This window comes from Bubalus kerabau, chromosome 5 (genome assembly GCF_029407905.1).
Source record: "Bubalus kerabau isolate K-KA32 ecotype Philippines breed swamp buffalo chromosome 5, PCC_UOA_SB_1v2, whole genome shotgun sequence".
NCBI classification, from domain to species: domain Eukaryota; kingdom Metazoa; phylum Chordata; class Mammalia; order Artiodactyla; family Bovidae; genus Bubalus; species Bubalus kerabau.
The window spans coordinates 126,191,057-126,203,427 of record NC_073628.1 but is presented as its reverse complement, the minus strand read 5'-3'; the positions used below and the strand labels follow the sequence as shown (position 1 = coordinate 126,203,427).

The 12,371-nt window shown below is 43.3% G+C and overlaps 2 protein-coding genes across 6 annotated transcripts in view; one reads left to right on the top strand and one right to left on the bottom strand.

The window, feature by feature from the left end:
* PPP2R5A (protein phosphatase 2 regulatory subunit B'alpha) overlaps positions 1 to 6,051 on the top strand; it is a 72,348-nt gene extending 66,297 nt beyond the window's left edge. For both annotated transcript variants that reach the window (XM_055583016.1, XM_055583017.1), the window contains exons 9-13: positions 1,283 to 1,333; positions 1,617 to 1,736; positions 1,817 to 1,944; positions 2,994 to 3,095; positions 4,841 to 6,051. In XM_055583016.1, the coding sequence (XP_055438991.1) occupies positions 1,283 to 1,333; positions 1,617 to 1,736; positions 1,817 to 1,944; positions 2,994 to 3,095; positions 4,841 to 4,973 (534 nt within the window). In that variant the 3' untranslated portion in view covers positions 4,974 to 6,051. The remainder of the gene's footprint in view (positions 1 to 1,282; positions 1,334 to 1,616; positions 1,737 to 1,816; positions 1,945 to 2,993; positions 3,096 to 4,840) is intronic.
* Positions 6,052 to 7,200: 1,149 nt separating this feature from the next.
* The window catches only part of PACC1 (proton activated chloride channel 1), a 35,514-nt gene continuing 30,343 nt past the window's right edge, over positions 7,201 to 12,371 (bottom strand). For 3 of the 4 annotated variants that reach the window (XM_055583021.1, XM_055583019.1, XM_055583020.1), the window contains 2 exons: positions 10,517 to 10,624; positions 7,201 to 8,701 (listed from right to left, as the gene is read on the bottom strand). In XM_055583021.1, coding sequence (XP_055438996.1) covers positions 8,540 to 8,701; positions 10,517 to 10,624 — 270 coding nt within the window. In that variant the 3' untranslated portion in view covers positions 7,201 to 8,539. Of the gene's footprint in view, positions 8,702 to 10,512; positions 10,625 to 12,371 lie in introns of those variants that run through there. The other variant, XM_055583022.1, reaches the window with a different exon arrangement.

Below are 12,371 nucleotides of genomic sequence, written 5' to 3'. Positions count from 1 at the left end.
TCCCAGCATCAGGGTCTTTTTCAAATGAGTCAGCTCTTCGCATCAGGTGGCCAAAATATTGGAGTTTCACCTTCAATATCAGTCCTTCCAAAGAACACCCAGGACTGATTTCCTTTAGGATGGACTGGTTGGATCTCCTTGCAGTCCAAGGGTATCTCAAGAGTCTTCTCCAACACCACAGTTCAAAAGCATCAATTCTTTATAGACCAACTCTCACATTCATACATGACTACTGAAAAACCATAGCCTTGACTAGACGGACCTTTGTTGACAAATTAATGTCTCTGCTTTTTAATATGCTGTCTAGGTTGGTCATAACTTTCCTTCCAAGGAGTAAGCATCTATTAATTTCATAGCTGCAAATCACCATCTGCAGTGATTTTGGAGCCCCCAAAAATAAAGTCAGCCACTGTTTCCCCATCATATTTGCCATGAAGTGATGGGACTGGATGCCATTATCTTCGTTTTCTGAATGTTGAGCTTTAAGCCAACTTTTTCACTCTCCTCTTTCACTTTCAAGAGGCTCTTTAGTTCTTCTTCACTTTCTGCCATAAGGATGGTGTCATCTGCATATCTGAGGTTATTGATATTTCTCCCGGCAATCTTGATTCCAGCTTGTGCTTCTTCCAGCCCAGCATTTCTAATGATGTACTCTGCATATAAGTTAAATAAACAAGGTGACAATACATACTCTTTTTCCTATATACTGTTATATTCAGTTTAATACAGATTTTTACAACTGTGTTTACTTGAATTCATGACCTCTTGTCTCACTGTATTTGGCTTATCAGAACTGTGCTAGCCATGAAATAAATTTGGAAGCTTTCTGGCTTTTGGGGGGTGCTTCATGATGGTTTAAAAAATAGGAATTATCTGTTCCTTAATTTTTCCATAAAATAACCTCCCTTCCTCCCCCCACCAAGTCATTATCTCATACTTAGTAGGAAGTAGCCCTTACTACTATTAAAATTACTTTATTTATAAGTTTAATTGCTAACTATGTCAGTCTTCCTGCTTCATGAAAATCAGGGACCGTCTTCGTCTTGTTTATCAGTGTGTCCCTGATCTAGAACAGTATCTGGTACAAAGGCACTCAACAAGTATCTGTTGAATGGGTAAAAGCCTAAATAAAGCTGAGCAGAGTAAGGGGAGATGCAGAGGTATTGAATAATACTCTCTTCTACTTCAGAATGAATATTGATATTATCACAGTTATTTAAAATTTCCTGAGGTTAGCCAGCTTCATTGCTTAATTCATGCCAAATTTTTCCCTTTTTTGCAGGTGATCAGAGGATTGCTGAAATTTTGGCCAAAAACATGCAGTCAGAAAGAGGTGAGTTTTGTTTAACAAAAACAGTGCATTTTATTACAACTTTTCAATCTCAGGGCTATAAACCGTGCTTCCTTGGGTTGCGGGTATCACCACCACTAACTACCAAGTGGACACTGTTCTGTGGGGTTTAGAGAAACTTGGTGGAAGAGCTGTCCATTATGGTAAGTTGCATATACTGTCAAGGTATTTTCGTCCACTGTTAATCTTCTCATTTGTGTTTTCTATATTAACATCATATAATTTGTCATATTATGTTTCTTAAAAGAAAATTTTTTTAACCTAGGTGATGTTTTTAGGAGAAATTGAAGAAATCTTAGATGTCATTGAACCAACACAATTCAAAAAAATTGAAGAGCCTCTTTTTAAGCAGATATCCAAGTGTGTGTCCAGTTCTCATTTTCAGGTATGGTGTTTTCAGTGAAGCCATTTTTATTTTACACTATTACTTTTCTTAGTTTTGATGTTTCTGAATGTCTTTTTTAGGTTGCAGAAAGGGCACTGTACTTCTGGAACAATGAATATATTCTTAGTTTGATTGAGGAGAATATTGATAAAATTCTGCCAATTATGTTTGGCAGTTTGTACAAAATTTCCAAAGAACACTGGAATCCGTAAGTGTCTTTTATGTTGATTGTGTCATTTTTGTTTTTCTAACATCTTCGTCATTTGATCTCATAACCCATACATAGGAAACCTATACAGATTTGGAACTCCCAAGGTTTACATCACATGGTTCTATTCTGCAGTGAGTTTTATGAAGTTGTACATATATGTGGGTCTGAATGTTTGTTTGTTTGTAGCAGAGAAAGGTTTATTGCAGGGCCAAATGAAAAGAATGGGGTGGCTTATCCTTAAAAACTCTGAACTCCTGCATGTTCTTAATTTCAGTTTAGAATTGCAAATCTAGGGACTGTCTGGTATGACATTCTGCCAGTATCCAGGCTCACATCTCAGCTGGCTTAGCCCAGGGAGAAGCGTCAGTGCTCAGGGTCACATCAGTGATGTTTAGATTGCTTATGTTCTAAATTCTATAACATCCTAATCCTGTTGTCTACTTTTCTTCTTACAAGTCATAGTAATTGCATCTTTTTCAGCTGCTTTTAATACTATTATTCAGGGTTTGTGATAGTAGACTCTAGAGTAGTCCCTGTGTTCCCTCATAGCTCAGTTGGTAAAGAATCTGCCTGCAGTGCAGGAGACCTGTGTTCGATTCCTGGGTTGGGAAGATACCCTGGAGAAGGAAATGGCAACCCACTCCAGTACTCTTGCCTGGAGAATCCCATGGATAGAGGAGCCTGGCAGGCTGCAGTCCATGGGGTCGCAAGAGTCGGACACGACTTGGTGACTAAATCATCAAATCAGACTCGAGAGCAGACAGGAAGCTGGCCATAACATTTTTAGGGTTTAACCCAAGCATGACACAGTGAGAAAAATGTGAATTTTGGAATCAGATAGACCATCTCTGCTACCACTGGCTGGGTGCCTTGAACAAATTACTGAACTTCTTTTTTTTTTTTTTTTAATTAACTTCTTGAGCTTCAGTTTATCCTCACTAGTGGATTGACTGAGTCAGTGTCAAAGCCATTTCAGAGATGATAGTGATACATTTCCCATCTGTTAGTAGCATCAGTAACCCAGCACTGGCTTGTTTTCCTTTCAGGACCATTGTAGCACTGGTGTACAATGTGCTGAAAACCCTCATGGAGATGAACGGCAAGCTTTTCGATGACCTTACTAGCTCATACAAAGCTGAAAGACAAAGGTATTTGACATTTTTAATTACAAAGTTAACTGTACATTTTAGGTTACTTGAATGTGATTCAGTCCAGTAAGGTATTCTAAGTTAAAATTATGTTTAAAAAGCCAATTACATCAGCCATTAAAATTTGAACATCTCAGGTGGTGGTATGGTTTAGAACCTGCCCACCAATGCAGGAGACTGAAGAGACACGGGTTCAAGCCCTGGGTCAGGAAGATCCCCTGGAGGAGGAAATGGCAACCCACTCCAGTATTCTTGCCTGGAGAGAATCCCATGGACAGAGGAGCCTGGTGGACTACAGTCCGTAGGGTCACAAAGAGTTGGACATGACTGAAGCGGCTTAGCATAATGAACACTTTATGGGCTTCCCCGGTGGCTCAGGGTAAAGATTCCGCCTGCCAATGCATATGAACAGAGGAGCCTGGCAGTCTAGGGGGTTGCAGAGTTGGACTTAGAGATTAAACGATAACAACAACAATAATAAATACTTTAAAGTCATATGCAGGTAAACTCCTAATGGTTAGATGGTTTTAATGTGGATCATAAATTCTGATCTCATTGTGAGCCTTAGACTTCATCAATCTTGGTAACATCTACATTGTAAAATACATTTTATATTAAATTTTAAATACTGTTTTACTCAGTTTTAGTTTTACATTTATGAGAATTGCTTTGGTCCACGTGGGCTTCTGTAGTGAGCTTATTCTTTAGCTGTTCCTTGCACAATATTTAAACTTAAAGTGGACAATAACTGAGGTACCTGAGCCCATTTATTTCTAATAATTGTATCACCTATTATGTTTGGAAAAACTGATCTACTTTGACTGTAAGTTCCTAGTCCTGGTGTTCTGGTGTCAAGTAGAGAAAGGATCTCTCTTCTTCAAGGTCATCCTAGTCCATCAATAACTTAACTCAATGTGTTATTTCTTTTAAATAGCACCTTGCAGGCAGGAATACAAATTAGGAGCCCTGGAAGCAATAGGAAGGAAGAGATGACTGGGATCATATGAAACTTACATTGAAAAATGCGTCAAATAACTAAGACTAATCCTTGTATCTCGCTATCTGCGTAAATCAGCACTTTAGTCCCCTTAAAGCATATGTAACTGTGGAACTGTAAGCCTGTGGGTTTTTCACACATTTATATAGCCCTTCAGAATAGTTTGATCCACATTATTCAAAAATGTTCTCTTTAGAACAGAAATTAAGTATTAATAGTCGAAGCAACATGTTTTGAGTTTTGTGGGGTTAAGAGATTATTCAGAGTTTAAAGTTTTCCATCTGACATGCAAGAGACAAGAGATTGTAAGACACAGACTGGTCGGTAGCTTAGAGATGGGATGCGGAAGGATACGGGTCCACCAGGAAACGGCCCCAGACCGACTCGCGGCCAGCCTGTCAGTCTGTTGGCAAAAGAGCAATTGTGACGATACAGCCACTGCACGGGGTTTATGTGACTGAGTCCACGTTGAGTGGTTTGTCAACCATGAAGCACTAACACGGTGGCCGTGGCGATGCTGATACATTTCAGTTGGTGCAGGAGACGCACGGACATGGTTAATTACACTGAGGAGGGTAATGGCAAATAACGCAGTGCCCTGGGTAAACCTGACTCTCAAATGCTTTAGGTGGAGGGGTTTAAGTGAAATGTGAGTCAGTAAGTCTATTTCCAGGAAACTGCCAAAACAGCATGTTTCTTCAAGCTATGAAATAAGTTTCTAACTACAAAATTCCTGCTTTGTTTACAGGGAGAAAAAGAAGGAATTGGAGCGAGAAGAATTATGGAAAAAATTGGAGGAGCTAAAGCTAAAGAAAGCTCTAGAAAAGCAGAACAGTGCTTACAACATGCACAGTATTCTCAGCAATACAAATGATGGATAAAAAAAAAAGCCTGCCACCTCTGTTGGCTAGGCAGTTTTGTACACTTTTTTGAAATATGTAAAAATTATGAAACAAACCTCATCAGTATAATATAATTAAAAGTCCAATTTTTTTCCTGGCAATTGTAAATGAAAAAATATATGGACTAAACATAGCCCTGTGCTGTATCATGGCCACAGTATATTGTAACCCTTGTCTAATCATTGATTTGTGTCACTTCTGAAGTTTCACAGAAATGAATGAGCTTTCTCATCGATGTGATGAGTGAGATAATTACGGGAGTGGTAGGAGTCGTGGCTTGAATCCTGGTTTGGGTTGTGTTGCACACAGGTGTAGTCGTCTGCTCTGTATATTTTTCCCTTTGATAATGTGCTTTTCACATCGCCGCAGACCTTAGTTACATCCTAGGAAAAAGACGATTTCCTAAACTAAAACTAAGGTGTAATTCTTATCCTTTCCTTCATCTCTTCCAGAAGTATGATGGAGGGAACTACTTGCCCTAAGCCTTCCTTTTGATATATTACTGTACTCTGGAATTTGAGCAAAAACTTAATTTCCAGGCTTTCAAAAGCACAAATTATAAATAAAAGCTGGGAAAGTAAACCAGATTTCAGATCAGTCCTTATGCAGCTCCCCCTTCATCTGCAACTCCCCAGGGTGATAAGCACAGACGAGTGGAGGCAGCACAGTGAACACAGCCTGCCTCTCAGTTCATTCCTCCTCTTCCTCCCAAAGGCTGAAGGCAGGGCCTTCCCAGTCCTCACAGCCTGCCCTTCTCTGGCCCCTCCCGACAGGGACGGAGGCTTTGATTCCCACGGTGTGGTGGTGCAGAGCGCGCGCTGTCACTGCCTGGCTTTACGTAAAGGAAATGCAGTAGGCTTCCTCTGTAGGGTTCTGAAAAGGCGGCCTGTAGAAGTCATGTATGTTTTTACTTGGTCAAGTATTTCTCACATTTTATTATCAGAGTACCATTCCAATCTCTTAACTTGGAGTTGTGTGGAAAACTGTTTTGTAATGAAAGATCTTTATTGGGGGACTGAGCAGCATTTAATAAAGTCTATGTTTGTATTTTGCCTTACGTCACCTGTGCTTTTTTCAGCACTGAGTTGAGACATCCAGAAGCCCGCCCCCTCCATTCATTCATATATATGTACATACATATGTACATACATTATATAGACAAAACCTGTAAGGCAAACTGCAGGTTGTGTGCCAGTTAAATAGGAAGACTGTGTGCCAGAGTCGAGTGTTCCAGCCATTTACCAAAGTTTTCTATTTTATAGAATTTGTACATAAAATTCTAAATTTGAGGATATCTCTCCATTTTCCTTCATGTCCCTTTATGTTCACAGGATGGGTTTAACTTACCTTAAATGTGTACAAATACACAGACAGTGTTAATTAAAACAGACCCAGGAGCAAAATCTCAAAATCTGTAAGTAATGGCACTGTTTTTTATGGGGGCAGGGAGATTGTGGCAGAATCAGAAACTGTTACCAGGCTTTCAACTACTGATACTGCTTCTGCTCTTTCACAACCATAAAAAGCTCTAGCAAAAATTCTAGCACACTATTCCTAGGTCACTACGAAAGCAGCTCATTCCACTCACTGTGGCCCCAGGAGAAACTTCCTTTCGGGATACGGCTCATATTTTACAGTTTACAAGTGGCAGCCTTACCACAACCATCCAGACCCAGTGTTCTTGCCCAACGCTCCACGCTAACCTGAGGCCAGCTAGGATTACTGACAGCTGGGGGCAGCACACGCAGAAGAAAAGGGATCCTACTGCTGAACACCACAAAAGGTAAACCCAGCCCCCCTAGAGTGAAGGCTGGGTCTAAATGTCTTGTCTTGTCCGTCTTGTCCTTTACTAAGAGCAGCTAGAGCAGGTTTTGACAGGCTGCAGTTAATAGCTGTTAAAGAGCTAGAAACACTCACTTCCGATCTAGGTACTCACTCTAAAGCATATTCAAGAGGCCTCTCAACTTCCTAAAATAACAGGAAGTGCAGTTGCAGTATCTTCATTGGACCCAATTTTGTGAGATACTTAGTATGAAAATGGTGTGTCAACTTTAGAAATCCTTTAAAAACACACACACTTGTTTTTTAGTACTGTTAATGTAAGCTTCTGTACCAGACTCTGCATTTGCCTTCCAGAAAGGTGTTACAAGACCTCAGTTAAAGTTTGTATGCCTGCTTCAGTGCCACAAAAAAACAGCACAGAATATTCCCTTACACAAGTTCACTTTTAATAATTCAACCAAAAACCACAGTTTCTTGCTAAGTTAGACATGAGATTAAAATTGGCCCCCTCATACACTGGAGTTTTTCTCTTTGAATTACCTAAAGCTAAATTATGAAATTGAAGTGCTACCCACAAAATTGAAGAAATGCTACTCAAGTCCTCTCTGGATGCAAAGGTCATGTAAACAGTTTAGAACTCCCAAAAATAATTTCCAAAACCTTAAGTCAGTCAAAGGCTACCATGTGAAAAATACCCAGACGGTACTCTGTTCAGCCTAGGCTGAAAGCTCTGAGGGTCCATGCTGAGGGTGCCTTTCTCAGATGGGTGGGCTGCAGGACAGAAGCGTTAACCCAGCTTATTCACGGAGCTTCACCGCCACTTCCTGCCCACCCTGCCCTTCCCTGCACGTGCTTGTGACATACCTTGGGAGTCCAGGCTCACACCCCTTTTATTTGGAGGTCACAGGATAAAAGCATACCAGTGCCTGCTGATGTAGCAGATGCACACACCGGCTCACTGATTCCTTCTATATTAACCTAACTTTTATTCACCTGTTAATGAAATCAGAACACACTGAGGAGGGACCTACTCTGCACACATATCCTAGCGCTTCTGCATGTTAATCACACCAAACTCATAACATCCATCAGTCAATATTCTAGCCAGACAGGTAGGTAGGTGGCTGCTCAGTCCACAAGCAATCTAATTACTATAGTTTCCACAGTAGTTTTAAAAAACAGTCTCATTTAATATTTAACACATGAGTGAGTGCATCAGAGACTCGCACATGGCACCAGAGATATGATGGGTTTTGTGTTTCTCATGAATAGCACACTGGTTCCACACTGTGACCTCCACCGCCGGAGAGTCACCAGTGGGGGAGAAGAAAGTCACACACACTTCTGTTCATTTAAAAAAAATCTCAAGGAGAAAACCTAAAATCAGAACCTTAATCATCCTGTTAGACCTTAACTATACACCAAACCAAGAAGAAAGGAAGACAGCTTCCACAAACCTTCAGAAAACTGGATTCTATCTGAGTCCATCTTCCATTTGACATATTCATGTCATATGTCAAAAAATGGTCATTAATAATTTAAATACTTAAATAACGTTTAGGTCATCCACTGGATCTGTTCCACTGGGCTCTAAGACAGTCTCGTTGGGGGGCCAGGTTAGAAGCTGCAGTGTGACAGGCTAGGCCCCCGGCAAAGCCCATTTTCTTCAAGTGAGGACTGGATCGTTGGCACCTTGGTTTACCAAAGTGGAAGATGAGAACTTCCATCAACTCGGGCAGTTTCTACGAAGAACACTGGCAACTTCAGCTTATGTGGTTTGTTGCCTGACCTCTTTTCTTAAGGTATCGTCTCCGAATTTTGATCATCCATTTCACACTCAGTTTGGCAAATTCTGCAGCTTTAAATAATGCCAAGAAGGCCCCACAGAGAAGAGCAATTGTGTTCCAAGGATTGGCGGTGATTATCTGTGAAATGGAAACAAACACAAGTTTCTCAGTTGGCTTCCATTTTTTATTCTCAGTGTTATTGTCAAAGAGCCCCCCAAATTACTGGCACAACAAGAAAAACAACTGGTTTTTAAGACCACCGTAACTTGGGACTTTCTGGCTGTCCAGTGGTTAGGACTCCATGCTTCCCCAGCAGGGTGCACGGGTTCCATCTGTGGTCAGAAAACTAAGATTCGGCATGGCACCTGGTGCAGCCAAAAAATTATTAAATTGCTGTAACTCTATACTTTGTTCATAGCTCCAGTTTGAGGAGAAAAATACTAGTCCCTCTTGATAATAAAGCGATCCTAAAAGAAGAAGAAGAAAAAAGAACTTTTCAAAAAAGCTCTGCACAAATAAGATAATCAGTGCTGAGTTTTAAATTTCTGGCCTAATTCACAATGCGACCTTGCTTCCAAACAACACTGACGGCCTGCAGGCCAGGCCCCACGACTCACCTGCCCTGGCCGCTTCCCCGAGTCACTGATCCTTCCAGGCCCTTCACAGCTCCCACTGACCACTAAGCCAAACCCTCTCCATGTGAGTAGAGAGATTTCTCCCACAACCTCCCCTGGCAGTTCCTCACGGTCTGCAATTACTTCCTTTATGGCTTAGGCGGTCCTCTGACCCACTGAAACTCCTTCAAGGCCGAGGTCACGGCTTGTATGTCTGAGTTCCCCGCTTGGTCAACACACAGCACTTCTAAGTCCCGGTTCAGCAGAGGGACCTCGGGCTCATCCATGAAAGGGGTTTCTCCACCACCACCATTCAGGATGGCTGTGAACGTGATGGACGACTTAAGTCAAGAGACCTTGAGCTCAGGGCTTTACATGGCCCGGGATAGGACTTAAAACACTGAGCACAGCAGGTTAGAAAATACCTGATCACACACTTCCCCTGTGGAACTAAAGGCGTTCATTCTTCTACGTGGCGTCTTTTATTCAGGGTGTCCGCACACACTTAATGTGTGCACGGCCCAGCCAGGCCCACAGCTAATAGCGTGGTGGGATCACGCACCATGTCACAGAGACCCTCCGGGTTTGAGCCTCAGCTCTGCGATGTCTTCCCCCAGCCTACAACCGCATCAAGATACTTTATGATGATCTTAAAACAAAAATTGCTTATCAGATACGGGACTGGCTCTGGTGGATGGCGTCTCAGGAATGTTCTGGCAAAGCTGTCCCATTATTCCTCCCCTTCTGAGACGGTGAGTCTAGAATCTGACATTAATTGATGCTCTCTTTAATTTCTGATTAGTACCTTTCTTTTTTCTCTTTGGCCCCACACCACAGGGCAGGTAGGATCGTAGTTCCCCGACCAGGGATCAAACCAGCGCCCCTGGCATTGGAAGCATGGAGTCTTAACTACACTGGACTGCCAGGGAAGTCCCCTGAAAAGTACCTTTCTACTTTGACTTATGACAAATTAAAGATTCTTATTTTACAGAGAAGCAATTAAAAAAAAAAAAAAAAAAACGGCTTCCAGCAGCAGTAACTAGATGATTAACTTCGTGCTTTCTACTCCACTCACTCACTACCACTGCTAAGTGGCTACTCCGGACTAAGCACCGTGCTGGACACCACTTAAACAGTAAACAAAGACGAAGCCCCCATGTTCACAGGGAAGACAGTCTAGTGCTGAAGACGAGATTAAACACAAATGAGAGAGAACAAGCATGTCATAAATACAAGCGGCACATCAGCGCTACGGAAGGAGATGAGGGCAGCCCGCGAGGATTAAAGCCTAAACAACTCAGGTAGGAAGCTCATGGTCAAGACCTTAGGTGATACTCACATCCTGGACTTTCTGGATGAAAGGATCTTTCCATTCAAAGACCACAAAAAACAACTGAGCGCTTTTCTCGGCAGCAGGTCTCTGGTCAATGTAGTTAACCACACTGGTCTAGGTACAGAGGAGAGAAAGCAGTGTTAGCGCCTGTGTGCCACCCTGGCCAGGGCTGCAGGGGAGGAAAGGGCAGTTTAGGGGATCTGACACCCCGGCTCCCCTCGCTCCATCTTTTGGAGGCAGAGAGACAAAAACCTCCTCTACACGACGTCCTGAGACTGGTCCCAGAGCCCAGGCTTCAGCCTGGTTCCCATAGGACCTGGAGCACACAGTGGGTGTTTTGGACTGTCACCAAAACCTGTCACTAGATACCTGTGCGAGCTAAGTCACTTCCATTGTGTCCGACTCTGTGCGACCCCATGGACCATAGCCCACCCAGGCTCCTCTGTCCATGGATTCTCCAGGCAAGAATACTGGAGTGGGTTGCCATGCCCTCCTCTAGGGGATCTTCCCAACCCAGGGATCGAACCTGTGTCTCTTATGTCTCTGGCACTGGCGCCTCTTGGGAAGCCCGATATCTGTACTCCTGATTAAATCATTTTCAAAGTAATGTGTAAGACTCAACTCACAACATAAAAATCTCACATTTCAGAATACTTGACCTGAAGAGCTGAGTGTTACAACCCTTCCAGTCTTCCAGGACAAAGTGCAGCCTCACAGACTGGCCCAGCCAAGCACTCCCTGTAAGCAGTTAGCAGGCGTGCTTGGTGAGGTCTGGTTACAGCTACTGCAGAGGCTGGGAGGCGAGATGGAGAGCAGACAGGTCCCAGGGGCAGAAGCCTGGCTGTGCCATCATCTGCTCTGAGCCTCTCCTTTGCACTCATCAGTTCAGTTCAGTTCAGTTGCTCAGTCGTGTCTGACTCTTTGCGACCCCATGGACTGCAGCACGCCAGGCCTCCCTGTCCATCACCAACTCCTGGAGTTTACTCAAACTCATGTCCACTGAGTTGGAGATGCTACCCAACCATCTCATCCTCTGCCGTCCCCTTCTCCTCCCGCCTTCAATCTTTTCCAGCATCAGGATCTTTTCAAATGAGTCAGCTTTCCTCTGCACTCATAAACAGGACATCTCATAAACACCCATCTCACTGAGCTGTAGCGAGGCTCTCGTAAAACAACACAAAGGAAAAGCATTTTGAACTTTACAACATGATATAAAAACATTAAGAAAATAATTTTTAAAACATTTTTGTTCAAAGGAGTGTTCACATTTCCTGCCAAACACTTCCCATGCAGACAATGCTGAAAGGCACGCGCACCTTCCACAGCGCACAGGCTCGTGGGTGAGGGGGCTGGCCCCCTGGTTTCAGATCACTGCTGGAGCTCCCAGGGGAGCCAGGGAGGCCTGTGAAGATCTAACCGTAAGGTGGACACGCCGAGTCTCCTTTCTCAGCTGATTTGGGGGCCAGATAAAAAAGAACTTGTGGAGTTCTTGGCAGAAAAGCGTGGTGTAAAAACCCAGGCGATGACAACTATCTTGCAAAAGAGAAATATTTTAAGGACCTACTGCCAGGGGGTCGTCACCACCTATGACAGGAAAAAAAAAAAAGCCTCTCTTTTAAAGAAAACTGGCTTCAAGCCTTTCCCAAAGGCCTCCCACCTGGAGAAGTCCTAGGAGCGTGGTTCGGGCAGGGGCAGACCCAGAGGAGGCCCTGAGTGCCTGGCTTCCGTCGGCCTGTTCGTCAGCTGGAGTGGGTCCTCCTACTTCAACCTGGCCCCTTCCTAACGCTGCCCCTGAGAGCCCAGCCCAGAGCCCAGCCCAAATGGAACTCCCTCCACGGAGGAGCAGAGGATGCGAGGACAA